The following is a 16,625-nucleotide window of genomic DNA, read 5'->3' as shown; positions in this document are numbered from 1 at the left end:
CCTCCGACGTCTGGGGAATCTCTGGCCGGTTCAGTATACATTGTACTTTGCCATACCGCAAGTACTCGTCCGCCTTCACTCCAGACTCTTGGGTATCCGTGGGTGCTTGTACACGATGCCTCTCTTCTCGCTCAGTCGCTTCTGCCTCCTTAACCTCATGTTCCTTGTTGGGAGAAGAATCAGGAGACTGCTAGAATGCTCTCGATCTGTCGGGTAGAGGACAAATTAAACATGTTATCTAATTCCGGGTCTGTCTGTACCTGGATATTACCACTGCCTGCTGTTACCTCAGACCTTGCTGTTCTGGCTGACTCGTCCACAATTTTTGGATGATTGTAGCTCCAATCTGTCACCAAGTCGTTGGCTAGTATCACGTCAATCCCAGCTATAGGTAGGGTATTGACTACTGCCAATGCACATGTGCCGCTGAAGTAAGGCGAGTCGAGATGTATCGGCACTAAGAAGGCAACGTACCGCGTCCTAGGAAACCCGACCAGGACAACCTTTTGTCTCCCATCCACACTCACTCCCTCGGGTAACGAGTTTCTCACGATCAGAGACTGGGCTGCTCCACTATCTCTGAGCACTACAACTGATCTACCAGTATGATCACTCGATACATACCCGCCTGAAGTGTGAGGGGAAAACAATCTTGGTTCTTTCTGACTAGTCATAGACTGGCTTCGTACTGGTGGTGTTACACAGCTCATCAACATCACCTCCCTACGTGGGCCGCTACCTCTTCTGCCTCGGCACATAGAAGCTACATGCCCTTTCTGCCCACAAGTCCAGCACACCATATTCCTCCTCGGACTCCGGTGTTTCGGACTGTTAGGACTGGTCCTTCGAGGGCTACTTGGGGGCGTCTTCACAGCGCTTTGTGGGACGGGTCTCTCTTCGTCATGACGAGGTTTGCCAAACAGACATGGGGTAATTCCTCGGGACATACTTAGTGGAAGGCCTATGCGTCAAGATGTACTCCTCAGCCATGGTGGCTGCCGCACTCAAGGTCTCCACCTGCTGTTCCTCTAAGTACGTCTTCAGATCTCCAGACAGACAGTCTTTAAAGTCCTCTAACAGTATGAGTTGCTCGAGGTCTTCTTTGGTCTCCACCTTCCGAGAGGCACACCATTCTTGGAAAAGCCGCTCCTTGATGGTCGCGAATTCGGTGAAAGTGTGCTCCGAGGTCTTCTTCAGGTTTCTAAACTTCTGCCTGTAAGCCTCAGGTACCAATTGGTACGCCATGAGCACTACCTTCTTCACCTTGTCGTAATCGCAGGAGTCATCAGGAGACAACGTGGAGTAGGCGATTTGGGCCTTCCCAGTCAAGACGGACTGTATCATGATGGCCCAATTCTCCTTTGGCCACTCCAAAGAGGCTGTGACTTTCTCGAAGAACTTCGAAACTTCCTTCTTGTTGAACTTCGGGACCATTTTGATGTTCATAACCGGATCGAAAATACTTGTTCCCGTTGTTTGCCTCCCACCGCCTAATCGCAATACTTCTAGCTCATGTTGTCTCTCTTTTTCTTTTTCTTCTCTCTCTCGCTCTTCTCTTTCTCGTTTCTCTTCTCTTTCTCGCTCTTCTCTTCTTTTTTCTCGTTCTAATTCTAAACGCCTCATCTCTAATTCTTTATCTTTCATCTCCATTTCTTTATCTTTTAATTCTCGTTCTAATTCTAATTTCTTCCATTCTATCTCAAGATTTATTTCCAAGGCACGCATTTTGACAGTTAGCAAGCTTATGTTCAGCTCTCCTGCATCACTGTCAATGTCACTGCCCTTATCTTCCTTTTCAGTGGAAGCTACTTCTTCACTTTCTTTCGTAATTTGTGCCTCGCTTTCCTGTTTCTCCTCGGCCTTCAAATGCCGGTGAACCATGGACAAGATCTCCACACGGGAATCACTGGCACGTATCTTTATCTCCAGATAGGCACTCACTAATACGAGTTCCCGTTTCCCCAGATATTTTAATCTGGCAAGACAGTCCTCCCTGTTCAGAAAGGCCTGAACATCGTCCAGATCGTCGATGGTCGCTTTTTCTGCCATTGTCACTGAGATGGAGCACTAGCACTTAACACACCGCTTTCACGTTAGCACATAACGCACCGAGCACTGTTCTACGTCAATATTGCACTTTATCGCACCTAACACCGCACTTGCCAATATTGCGCGTAATTACAAAGGGCACCGTACTACTCGATATTGCACTTAATCACAGCGAGCATCGCACTCTACAGTATTGCACTGAATCACTCCGATCACCGAACAGGACGTATGACGTCCTAATAGTTACACACAGGGGGAATAATTTACAGGGACTGCGCCACTTCACCACCCCTGTCAAACATACTTGACAAGGGGTCGGATCCCGCTGGGGAGGCCAATTATGTTACGGCCCTATTGGGTCGCAACTGGGGTTCTTCTCTGATGTTATTAGAGTTTGGGTATCTGGCCCCAAGTTAGTAGTGGCTTTCAAGGGGTGTGTTCCGTAACGCAAGTAAATTAAAGGGGAAGGGATAAAATTGCACTAATTTAAATATATATTCACCACCACCAATAAATAAATACATAAACAGTCACTCGCTGGGGCTATAACTACACTTATATACATTAACTTGTCTTCCTCTGAAGACACAGGATGCTCTACGGTGCTCAAGACAAGTAGTCCTGGTTCTCTTCTTGTGGCCTCACGATGAATCCTTCGATTCCCTAGGCGAATCTACCATGGCCACAGGCCAGCCAAATCACAGTCCCACTGGGTGCACCGTCGTGGAGGCCTTCAACCACAAATCCAGCCTGTAGCTGGCAGGTTCCAATCAGCTCTGCTGCGTAAGCCACTCCACGACCGATACTAGGGTTGCGAGCCCTAGGCAGGAGCCTCGTGTGATCCCGCTGATCACTCTCCTCTATATAGCACCACAGTGGCTAGTCACTTCCACCAGTCAACCCCCGGGTACGACGATTCCTCAACTCTGCCACATCCTAGGCAGGCTAACACTCTCAGCAGTGTTCGTCCGGGGTGACTCACAGCTTCTTCAGCAAACACGTGGAGAGACTTTGGCTGCCTTGGGTAGACTCCCCATCGTCCAATCCAGCAGTCCCAGGTCGACTCTGTAATCAGACACGTCATCAGTACTAGGGACACCCTAGGGCACCTCACTTACAGGCTTAGACACAAACGTCCACCTATCCACTCCATAGATGGTGTTGCTGTCTAAGCGCCACCTCACCAGAGATCAGCAGCAGCTATGTTACGAGCTGATTAAGATGGGAAACCAGCCCCTGTGGCCGGTATATCCCGCCCTCGCTAGATGGCGTCGTCCATTTGGAGGGGGGTTTCGGGAGCTGACTCACAGATGGCGTGGACGTCACTGCTCCGCGCTACGACGCTGGGCTCGGGTCCGTAACAGAAGCAAAGAGACAAAGCTCAATTCCCGCAAGCACAACTAGGTGAGTACAACTAGGTGAGTTTTCACACACTCACACCCACACAAAAGAAAAAATGAGAAGCAAAAAGAAAAAACCATGGTTTAAAAGGGCATGCATGGAAGCAAAGGAAAGAAACAAAAAGTCCTGGAGGAACTTCCGAAATAACAGTACATCAGAAACAGTATACCAGAGAGCCAGTAATGAGCATGGCAGTGATAGAAAAGAAGCAGAGACAGTATGAGAATTAACTAGCAAATAAAGCCAAGATCGATCCAAAACTGCTCCACAGCCATATTAGGAGGAAAACCACAGTGAAAGGACAGGTGATTAAACTTAAAATGTGTGAGGACATTGTGCGTGCTAGCAGCAACTGAATGGAATGCTTAGCTCCAGAGTGACGAGCAGCCAAGCAAACGTCTCCACTGATCACTCACTGGGTCTCCATAGAAATACATTTCTCACTGTGTGACCAATCTTCCTAACCAGCCAAGGCTCAGCTATTGATACCGGGGCATCTGAGGCCATTAACAAAGCCTGGAACAAATTAAAAGGAATAATTCAGACATCAACAGGAACCTTCACAGACGAGCATGTCGTCGTAAATAAAAAAGGTCATAAGTGGACTAAATGTAAAGGTAAATCCTAATTAAGAAGGATCTTGAATTGGTAAGTTCGGTGGTCATTTATGAAATACTGACGGATATATTCATACCAGGACACAATGCCATTTCTTAACCCGGAAGACGAGACTGTTGCAAGCAGCAAACGGAAAAAGGACATATCTACTAGCTGACGACTTTCCTGCCTAAATTCAGCTTCTAGATATAGAACGAGAGCCTCCACACTGTTCAAAGCACTGTGTCAAAGTTGTCAGTGTTAAACAGAAAGAAGCTCACCACAAATCATTCATAATATGTATGGCAATGATGCCAGATAATGTCGGCCTTAGATTGATACACAACTGTGTGGATATAATCATTTGACTTCACACTTGCATCTTCCAACACTACCCAGCTCAAGACATACGGTCCTCCCTATGGAAAAAGGCAGGTGTAGCTTCAATTCACAATAGGACGAGTCAGATTGTGGTCGACAACTACAAACCAGTGTCACTGATTTCAATTACTGCCAAAATATTTCAGACAGTGATCTTTCAACCAATGAAAGCGTCCCATGATCATCATCGGTTACTGTCAACCAATCAATCAGTCAGAAAGTTTGTTGATGAGAGTAGCACATTCACTACAGGGAAAATTTACATAAAAAGTACAGGACATTAATAACATAAGAGTCACGATTACAGAATAGCAAGTAGACATTCTCAATGGATGAATTAGTGTGAGATTAAGATAAGTGTGAGATTATACCTCAGTTGGGTTTACGTTCCTGGCCTCGCATATATGCCAGGTGAGAGTATATATTTCTGAGAACAGCACAATACCAACAAGCCACAGAGTGAATGCCAGTTTTGAAATTTTACTCAATTGAAATATAAGCGAGAGCAAACACCAGAGTCCAATTACCTGATCCTCCAACCACTAGATCGTTAGCTCCTCAATTGCTTGTAGCAATCTTGAGGGTAGCCAATGGGTTCTCACAACACATTTTTGTATTTAGTATTTGGGCTATGATTAGGTTCGATCCCAAGAACCGACACCAGTCAAAAACACAAGATACTGTAGTAACTTGCAGCAGAACAATCATAGGGGGGCATTACACTTAAAGGTGTTGACATAAAAGACACTTTTATGCATTAACAACAATTTATTGAACAAAACGTATTGACTGATACACGGCAAGAACGTTATGTTACATTAATCTCCTGAGTGACACTTGACAGCTAATCAATTACCAGTACAGACGGAATTAATCCTACTACTCTTGACTTGTAAAAATCAGGAGAAAACGTCTTGGGCTCTCTTTCTTGGGCAAGAAGAACAACAATGAACTAACTGAACATTGGCGTACATTCAGGCTCAAATGCAATCAACTCTTGCAGTAGCAAAAATATCAATCAAAACCATCAAAACAAAGCCAGACTTGTCACTAAGACAATCTCCAGTAACTCAAATTAATTACGCTAACACACGTCCCTTAGACAGCAGTCAAATCAAAAACAGTTAGTTTATTACGTTAATGATTCTGGCACACAGAAAAGAACACAGTTACAATCAATCAAATCAAATGCACAATTACTTAATTACATTAATTAATTACGTTAATTACTGTCACCCAGACAGCTAATCAATTAAAGATAACTTAATTTAGGTACAATCTGTCGCTCAGAAAGCTGATCAATCAAAGCAGTAACTCTTTACTCTAATTAGTCTGTCACTAAGACATTCAAATATCAGTGAGTAATTACTTTAATAATTTGTCACATTGACAGGTAATCAACCAAGATGAATTTCGTTAATTACGCTATCACACAGACAGCTAGTAACATGATATCACTTCAATACGCAGCACTATTAACTCATTAAATTGTTTGATAAATGCACAACAGTACAAAACAGTAATAATCACAACACAACGTAATCACCTGAATATTAATAATAATAATCACAAGGTATCACATAGACAAACCCACTCAAATGACTTATACAATCTCTGGTTCTTTGAAACGAGATAGAAACATCACATAAAAATCATGTCAATATGTGTCGGTATCATTAAACCATACAATCAAATACACAATCAGCATAAGAATGACTAAATGTGTAGGATTAGTGTAACACATATACACGCGGAGAGGAATAAAAAGTCACACTCTAGGAGCCGGTGGCTGAGCGGACAGAGCACTGCTCACGTGATCCTGTGGTCCCGGGGTCGATCCCAGGCGCCAGTGAGAAACAATAGGCAGAGTTTCTTTCATCCTAATGCGCCTGTTACCTAGCAGTAAATAGGTACCTGGGAGTTAGTCAGCTGTCACGGGCTGCTTCCTGGGGGTGGAGGCCTGGTCTAGGACCGGGCCGCAGGGCCACAGAGCCCCGAAATCATCTCAAGATAACCACACGACTGTAATCATCAGCTGGCTCTTAGTGTTTTCCTCGACTTGTTTTCTCACATCCGTTCCAGGTGGTATGAGACAAACTCTAGTCGGATGGTTAATATCAAGTCAGCACAAAGAAAACTCAATAATAAAACAGAAAATATATAGTTGTACTCACTTAAAAGACTGGCTTTTGTCGCTGAAAACTTTTCATACATACAACAGTTGGACTTTGGAGAAACTTTGATGATCTTTCTCCAGAAATTTCCACACGTGGAAAATCATGCGAGATATTAAAGACACAAGGTGACAGGTGCTATACTCGAGGAAAAACAGCCCGTGGTGACATGCGAGTAACACGTTGGGTGACCAGGTGGCAAGGACGTCTGACTAGTCAGGAGCATTGGTCGTGCGAAGCGCAATAACAGCTGTCTGGCAGGTGACAAACGTACACAGGGTGGTGATGGCAAGCGTGAACCACGCTGGGTGTGACACGTGGTGAACGGCACGGGCACTAGGCGGGAAACACTTATGTCCACATAAAAGGCTAAAATATGGTTATTTCAGATAAATTCAAAGCTCAATGGGAAACATATGCTTATCCCAACTAGATTACTTTAGTAGCAGTAGGCTAACGGATGCTATCGATGACCGCTGATGAACACTACCATCATTAATTTCAATCTGCACGACACCGGAATCTGTAGGCAGACGAGCGAGATGAAATGTCATATTGACGAGATTTGACTTAATGTTGCGTTAGACGGATATCGGGACTGTTGGCCGCTAGTCCGGATCGTCACGTCCTCGCAGGTCTAGCGACTGCTTCAGAATGTCGGTGGAAGCATGGGGGCGGCCTAGTGCTGGCGGCCTCTGCCTACATGTTCTTTGAAACTGGCAAATCCCGTGGCAGGCCTCTATTAATCAGAACCTTGGCTCAGAGTGGTCCTAGGTCATGAAGACGACGTAAGGCAAGGCCTCTCTGTTACACAGCCGTTTAGGTTGGCTGACCCTCTAAACCGCAGCCTGGCCTAGTATCATCAGACTCTATGATTGGATTTTCAATCCCTTATATTTTACTAGCTGTACTCCGTATTACACGTTGCTGTAAAGTCTGAATGCAAGTACCTACGTCGGCCAATGTGGTACAAATGGATTCGTGATAACAAGATCTGTTACAGGAAACCCAAGAAGGCAGATTTACCTTTGGAATTAAGGAGACTAGACTCAGTGCACTGGTGAGGGTCTCAAAATTGTTGTGTGCACTCTCCATCACACATTTAAGATAGCTAGAAAGCTATTCCTTCACAATTACCTGACTTTTCACTCGACACTAGATGGTTTTGATCTGATATCATTCCCGGGATTGTTGGCTAGTCTTCAAGCACTTGGTATCTATAGCAATATTAAAAAGGTAATATGTTATTGCCCTAAAGAATGTACTTTGAGAGTAGTATTAAATGGAGATGAATCTGGAAATCGCTCAATTAAAAGCAATGAACCACAGAGAAACTTGTCTGGCCCCAGGTTGTGGTATGTCTGTTTCAAAAATTATGATGCTCCTCATTCGTTAAACTCTGGCTAATGCAGATAACTGAACTCCTTTACACGTATATGGGAGGAAATGTTAACTATTGTAAGGCTCATTGATCACTTATTTGTATCAATTTCATCCTGGAGTAGACGGTAGCAAGTAACATTTGCGGTAGAGGAAAAGGAAGTAAAAAATCATAGCTAGACTGAATGATATCACATCTAGGATTAGGCATAAGGATAAGGGGAAATAATCTAGTTCTCAATAATGACTAAACTCTTGGGAATTAAATGTGACTTCTAAGTGAAAATGGAAGTAAGGAAAACTAGAGACTTACAGCCCTATATTCTTTACAACAGGGGCTGCACATGCTCACACAGGGCACAAGTTCGTTCCCACTTGACGTATGCATTGTTACGTCTCATCCACACTGCTTGTTGCACTACAGTGGTAAGTAATGGCAAGGTCTAGGGGTAATCAACTGGGGGGGGGGGGGGAGAAGAGGGGAAGCTCACAAACATGCTTGTATTACAGCAGACTTATAGGTGAATGTGTTCATCTTTTCAGATGTATGGTAAGTTTCTAGTGGTAAACATAATGCACCAGTGAAACTTTGTGTTAATTGTGTGTGACCGCTGCCTGTGGCGGGACCCCTCCCCTTCTTTCCCTACCCTTCCGCAGGCCTCGCCAGCCCACCCAACAACCCACTCCCAGCGGCTGACCCTACGACCATCGTCCACCCACACCCACTGTCGACCAAGGCCTACTCTCAACCAACGCCCACTGTCGACCAACGCCCTCCGTTACCCCCCACCCACCGACACCTCCCGCGCATCGTCACCCAACGCCCACCATTACCCCATGCCCACCGGCACCCTACGCCCACCGTCACCTCACGCCCACACACGTCACACGCCCTGCGGCTCCCTCAACAGGAAAGGATGGACGGATACATGTGGTGTGGTCAAGAGATGGGGGTCACCAGTGTGCCAATAAGTGTTTGTAAAAGATAAGTTGAGTGCAGGCCTGTGGTGAACATTGCGATTATCGTGTTGAGTGCAACACACCAAGTGATATGTCTGAGACTGTTCAACACGCTTCCACTACACATAAGGGGCATAACTGGCCGACCCCTCACAGTGTTCAAGAGAGAACTGGATAAGCACCTCCAAAGGATACCTGATCAACCAGGCTGTGACTCGTACGTCAGGCTGCGAGCAGCCGCGTCCAACAGCCTGGTTGATCAGTCCGGCAACCAGGAGGCCTGGTCGACGACCGGGCCACGGGGACGCTAAGCCCCGGAAGCACCTCAAGGTAACCTCAAGGTAAGGAGCTAAAACACATTCACTATGAAAAATAAATGAACACTACATTTTGTTTTAATTTATGCTAATTTTAATTATTTTTGTATTTAAGCAAATAATCTAGTTGGCTAAGCTACTTTCTTCTCCTTTTCTCTAATATAATTCTGAATTAGAGGTAAATTACAAATTATGAAATACTATTATATTTTTATTATACACAATCATTGTAATGTGAGCTATATCGCTATGTAATGTGTATTCAATCATTGTGTATTCAATCATTGTAATGTGAGCTATATATAGCTATGTGAGCTATAATCTCCCAACCTTTATGTTCCCAATTTGAACATCTTTACCATTGTGAACATTGTTGTTTTCTTATATGTGCTGCCAATCTGTTGTATGGTGTTTATAAATCTTGTTTATCTGTATCTTTTGCTACCCAGTCTCCCAATCTTTATGTACCCATTCTGAACATCTTTACCATTGTGATCATTGCTGTCTTATATGTGCTATCAATCTGCTGTATGGTATCTATTAATCTTGTTTAAATTACTAATCAAGCTGTCAATGTAATCAATCAGAGCTTTAATATAACAATGTGCTTTAATATACTTACTTATCTCTCTCATCTCATTTTTCTCTTGTAATGTATCTTTCATTTATCAATTCTGATTGAAATTACCTATTTAAAATTATCTGCTAGATTAAGGACCTGCACGAAACGCTGCGCGTACTAGTGGCTTTGCAAGAATGTAAATACTGTACTATCCAATGTATTCTCACAAACCCAATGTACCTTCTTGTATATATATAAATAAATAAATAAATAAATAAATAAATATCCATTTCATTATTTACATTTAATGAAAGTTGAACTCAATAGACATCAGTAGTTAGGTGTATTGATTTCAAACATTTATTTCATAAGTTAATAACTAATACAGTCAGTTAGCAGTGCATTTATTACATTGTAAGATTAGATTGAGAACTAGGTTGAACATGACAGGTTTTACAGGCAGTAACATCAGTTAACCATACATTGGCCATTATGTTTACACGAGCAGTTTTGTACTACTGTATATACGATACCGTAGAAAATCTGCATCAGAGGCAAACATATCAGTTTTTACATCTACCGTATTTGACTGTGTAACAGTTCTTGTAGGCTTTTGAAAGGATAAAGTATGGTTCATATTTACTCTGATACCAACCCATCAGCTAGGTTTAGCAATGACAGCTGTGTGTGGGGGGGGGGGGGTAAGAGAATCAACTCCAAAGGAAACATTTCTAATAATCCCTGTGAGGTTGCAATAAAGTACTATACTGAAAAATATTCATGACAGCCCAGAATGACTGACAGGTTAGTTCATAAGAATTGAAAGCTCTTCCTTGGCATCACAGGTGACTGCCAAGACTAGTTGCTCTCCCTGACCACCACCCAACAGCAGCACCAGCACAGTTTTAGATTCCCCCTTTGCCAATCACCTCACATACTTACTGATGTTAAGGGAAATATAGGGCTGCAAGGGAGGGAATGGTGGTAACTGAATGATCTACCCAGAAAAGGGTCTTTTAATATTCACTCGAAGTCTCGTTAATGTATCCTGTTTGATTTGTAGTTAATATAAGATCAAGGACAGTTGCATAACTACAAAAATAAACTTGGCTGTAATGTAGAAAGGTGCCTTGCCACTCTCATTCTACCTAGGATCTAGCTATTTCACATAAATATCCATCATTCATGGTATTAAGACCATAGATGCAGAGCTTAAATGTAAAAAAAAAAAAGTCGGAATTGGTAAGCAAGGTCAGTTGCATAATTGCAAGTCCTGAATGTAAGTATAAAGCCTGAGACAGGAATATTGTACTGGTGTATATACAGTATAAGAATTGCTCACTATGCAGCACAAACCAAGTTTCACAGTTGAAAGATACAGTAATAAACTTTTTTTCAAAGCCTGATCCCAATTATATTTTCGTATACTGCAGTATATATTAAAATGTCATCAAGATAAATGTACCTCGGAACCAATTTCACTAATGTCCAGTGGATTACAAGTTATATTAAAACCCCAACTTATTTTAACATTTCATATTTAGGCAAAGAACCATGGCCGTTAGCACAAGTTAACAAACAGAAGCAGAGAAATCTTAACTCTAGAGAAAATTTAACAGCAGCCATGTTTTCTGAGATAGCACTTAGTTGGTTTAATACTCAATATGTCATCTTATCCAATAATGAACTTTATAATGCAGCCACCCACAAAATGTGGTCATCAGAAAGTGCATTATTCCTAGTTTTTTTTCCATTTATGCTGTTTGATTAATGTAAAATTCACTAATAAATAAACAATACAAACTTGTACATAAAATATATTTAAATACAGTATATTTTCTTAAATTTATGATTTCAAATGTTTTTCAGTCGTGAGATTCTATATGCTCCAAGAGGAAAACATTTTGCTGCTGGAACCCTTGCTGGATTAGCCATCACGCCAACTCCACGTTATGTTCTAGAGTACATGGCAAAGGGCCAAAACTGGCCTGAGGGCGATGTGGCCTTTCACCGCCGCATTACCGTTCCCACACTCCTACTGCATGGCATGAAGGATGACCGTGTATCACTGGTGGAGATGTGTGAAATGGAGAGGGTAAGTATTTCCTCCTTCATTACTGGTATTGCCTAGCATTGATATATTAAAACAATATTGTTTGGTCATGGTTATGTAATAATCAGAATGCTAGAAAATATCATTAGTGCAACAATGCCTATTCATGCTCAATTTATTTTTCTTTCCATTAATATATTTCTGAAAACTATCCTGTTTTATTTTTCAACCTTTTCCTTGGAAGGTCAGGTAGGTGGCTTTTATGAACTTCATTAACTATAACTCTTGGTGATACTGTGTTGTAGAACAGGTTTGAGGAAAGAAAAAGAAACCATCAACATTTTATATCATAATAATAGGCTCAATAATTTGAACTGAAAATCAAAGTTGTTGAAACACAGTAAAAACCCCAAATGAGCTGTTGTAATGTGGTGCCATTATCATACAGTATATGTGCTTCTTTCACTGTGCTTTATATACTATACTTTATATACAGTACTACTAGAAATGATGGCCCTTAGGTAAGAGATAATTCCTAGTCAAAATCTACTGATGGCGTTGGATTTAGTTATCTTTCCTCCTAAAACATTTGTGTGCCATCGTCCCCAGTCACTGATAGGCAAGCAGGCCGAGGGACGAAATCATGTGGAGAAAAGCAACTATTGGAATATTAGTACAAAAGTATCTTGACGCATTCTGTCTCTTGTACAGTACATATTCCTGGTCAGGTTACTGTCGTATGTTTACTTTCTTAAATGGCGTTTGTAGATGATCAAATCTGATAAAAATAATCGAGATGTATGACGACTGCAAAAGTTACAGGACCTGGACAAACTGTAGGAATTGTTTGAAAGATGGCTACTCTTCCTTAACCCAAGTAGATGCAAGATAATGTGGAGGGGAAAGTTGGAGGGATGGGAGGCCCAAGGATCATAAATGAAATACTGCAAGCCCAGTACACAATGAAGGAAACGGCGCTTCCTCTATTGAAAAAAATAATCTAGGCGATGACAGTACTGGAGAGACGTACTGTACTATATCAACAGAGGTTCGTCAGCAGCATGTGCAAAAGCTGGCACACATCAAAGTAGCTTTCAAGAATATGGACAAAAATGCATTCAGGGTACTGACCACTACTAGTGTATGGTTAATACTAAGGCATTAACCCCATTTAAAAAGGCAAGAGAAAAAACTCAAGGAAATTCAAAGATGTGCTGGTTCCATAACACAGAGGATTGATGTATGAGGAGAGATTGAGGGAGTTGGATCTTACTGTAGTACAGACTGTAAAAGAGGGATGATCATCACATATAATATTTAAGTCAAAATAAATAAGGATTGCAATTTTAGCTTGTGCAACAATAGAACGAGATAATTGAGCCATAGGGAATTAAAGGAAATTATTTGGTCCAAGGGTGGGATTAAATGGAGTTTGCTACGAGTAGCAGTAGTCAAGGCTAATATATGCTGTAGAGACTTTTTTAAAGTCTTGAAATTGTTGAGATAGGAAGCTTCTTAAGCTTATCAAGGTATCCCTAAGCAAATAACTTCACAGGATGCAACTGATGACAGTTGCCTATTTACTACTAGGTGAACAGAGGCATCAAGTGATAGGATACATGCTCAAGGAACTGAACCCCGGCACGATAGAAATCTAGTCGGTCAAAAGCCTTTGCATTAGACGACCAGCTGTTCAAAGGGCAAGACCTGAGAACTGATGTTTGGGGTCTGCTGACACTATTTGGAGAGTATACATACAGTTGGCAATGTCTGTCTCATATGTAATGATATTCCATAACTTCTGTAATGTAATGATATGTAATTATATTCCATAACTCCCATACCACCACCACGCACACCTTTCTCTCCAACATCCACACAACTTTCCTTCTTTTACTCTGCTCTTCTTCCCTGAATGACTGATCACCCCATACCTCCCTACCCAACTTCTAAAACTTCCCATTCCACCACCATACCTTTCCTATGTCCACCTCTTCCATTTAACTATCATCCTACTCGCAGCATTCTTCCCTTCCACTACCATTCTCTCATCAACCATCCCCTTACTTTCTCCACCACACTTTTATTTTCCTTAACCAGTAACAGCCTGGTAAAGAAAATTAGGATGTATTCATTAACCCTATTTACACTACAATTCCTGAATATTTTGTCCAATCCCTGAATACAATCGTAAAATATTTCATGGATGAACTATGAGGGAGGCTATACTCACCAATGGGGCAATGTTTATGCTCAAAGTATGTGGCACTTTTTAATGTTAAATGGGATTCTTGTAATGTTATTTGTCTATTTGTACTCACTGAATTTGTGCGCCCATTGAGGGACTTGAAGTAGAGGGGGGTAGAAATAGCCTAAGCTACTCTATCCCTTTGAGATGTATTTATTGCTTACCTCAATAAACATACTTGAACTTGAACTTGTGGCACAAAAGCAAATTTTTCAGGAACATTTGTACACAAATCTATTCACGAAACTGGACAGTATTTTAAACAAATAAATACCACAAGTGGGAAAAGGGATATGTGAGGCTGAAAAAGATATGTGAAGCTGAACTCGATATTAAAATTTTGAAGTTCATAAATGGGCCCGATAATACCCTGTACTAGTAACTATTACATTAATAAAACTATACATTCAGATTCTGAACTGCCAATGCATTCCTTAACAATGCATGTATATAAAATGGGTGTACAGTACAGTAAAGGCTGGACAAGTTTATTATGAATACCTTACAGCACATTGCAGTTTTATTGTATAGTGGGGTATTGTAATTACATTTTCATGCATAGTATCAAAGGTTATTTCAGATTAAAAGGACTAAATACATGCATTATATATGTTGTAACTTCCTTTCAGACAATTCCCAGAGCCTTTTTAGAAATGGTTCCTGGTGGTGGCCATGACCTGATGGCAGATGCACCTTTGGATGTTTGTCATGCAATACATCGCTTTATCAAGAGGTGGAAACAACAACTGTAGAAGCTGTATCGAGTTGTGCTGATTAGGTAAAAATATAACTCGGAATTTAGCATTAAATTTGGCACAGCAAGTCACACACAGAACTTTAAAAGTTACTTTTCTATAATACTGCTTATTAGTCTTCCCTAAAATGAAAATTTTATATACTGTACATATGTTTTATTATGCTGGAGTTTATAGATCTAATTTTATTGTAAGCTCTATTAAAACCATATTTAATATTATTGATTAAAATGCAAACAAGCTGATCACTGACTGAAAGTGTCCCATTATATCCTCAGTAAATTTGGATTTGTAAAGCATTTTATCAATGTTGTAAGCTTACTTTTAAAGTACAAATTACTGTCTTCAATTTACTTAAAATGGATTCTTAAGATAATTTGACCACAATTTGTAATATATTATATTGTGTATACTATATATACATATATATAGATACATACATACACACACCCACACACATTCATGCCGGGTATATATTTATAATTTACATCAACCAACGTTCATTATAATATTATCATTAATTTTAACTTATTTTAATCCAACTGTTGTATCATCTGCTCAAAAGAACACAATCCCACACATTGGACCTGAAAAGATGACATTAATGGTCCTGGACATTAAATTTTGTGATCACGATATAGGAAAGTGAGCAACACACATACTGAATAAGGTGGCAATTGTGTGGAAATCTGAATTCAGAAGTACACTGTACAGTGATTTAACAAAATGCAATATTTTCAATACTCAATATAAAATCTCACTTGGCAAGATCATGAACTAAACAATACTCATTACCCAGGAAATGTTGCAGATATCTCAAGCTGGTATTTTCATTAAACTTGTGCTGTGTTTAGTTTGGTTATATAAAATGACTCATTAAAAGTGTATCTCATTATTTACAGAGTTTAGGGTGTATCTGTGATAATATAGCATGGACAATTTATAACTATCTTTCAATACATTTCACCTAATGAAATGTTCATCAAATGCATACATTTAACCCTTTGCTGATGACAGGTGTAGATATGACATAGCCTATGACTCGGTGACAGTGAACAGATAGTCCTGGGCATTTATTTATTTATTTATTTATGCATATACAAGAATGTACATAAGGAATGTGAGGATACAAATATGGTAATTACAGTCTTGTAAAGCCACTAGCACGCGCAGCGTTTCGGGCAGGTCCTTAATCTAAGAAAATTTTAAGGAGGTAAATACTTGCAAAATTATAGACAAAAAATGATAACAGATTACATGAAATGAAAAAAAAGATGAGAGAAAATGGTAGGTACAGTATATTAAAGCACATAGGTAGCTAAGATTGATTGCAATGACAGCTTGAATGGTAGTTGACAAAAAATTGGTAGGCATAATACAGCAGAAACAATATAAGATTGGTTGCAATGACAGCTTGAATGGTAGTTGACAAAAATTGGTAGTCACAATACAGCATATGGCTAGCACATAAAAGAAGACAGCAATGAACACAATGATAAGGTTGTTTGAAATTACATAAAAATTAGGAGATTGGGTAACACTAGGTACAGAGCAAATTTAAAGCTCAGTGTAGGAAACTAAGAAGATGAAGTTAGGTACTTTTTGGTTTTGCTTTTAAATAAGGCAAAAGTTTTACAGTTTTTCAATTCACTAGGGAGTGAGTTCCATAAACTAGGTCCCTTAATTTGCATAGAGTGTTTACACAGATTAAGTTTGACCCTGGGGATATCAAAGAGATATTTATTTCT

General features: G+C 40.7%; 1 protein-coding gene across 1 annotated transcript; it reads left to right on the top strand.

The window, feature by feature from the left end:
* Positions 1–3,204: 3,204 nt before the first annotated feature.
* On the top strand, positions 3,205–15,004 carry LOC138355660 (uncharacterized). The gene is made up of 4 exons (XM_069310981.1): positions 3,205–3,294; positions 7,508–7,662; positions 11,691–11,916; positions 14,752–15,004. The coding sequence occupies exons 1-4, from the start codon at positions 3,205–3,207 to the stop codon at positions 14,872–14,874; spliced, it is 594 nt and encodes a 197-aa protein (XP_069167082.1). The 3' UTR covers positions 14,875–15,004.
* The last annotated feature ends 1,621 nt before the right edge of the window (positions 15,005–16,625 follow it).

This window comes from Procambarus clarkii, chromosome 68 (assembly GCF_040958095.1).
Source record: "Procambarus clarkii isolate CNS0578487 chromosome 68, FALCON_Pclarkii_2.0, whole genome shotgun sequence".
Lineage (NCBI taxonomy): Eukaryota > Metazoa > Arthropoda > Malacostraca > Decapoda > Cambaridae > Procambarus > Procambarus clarkii.
Note: the sequence above shows the minus strand (reverse complement) of the source record. Positions and strands in the feature narration are given on the sequence as shown.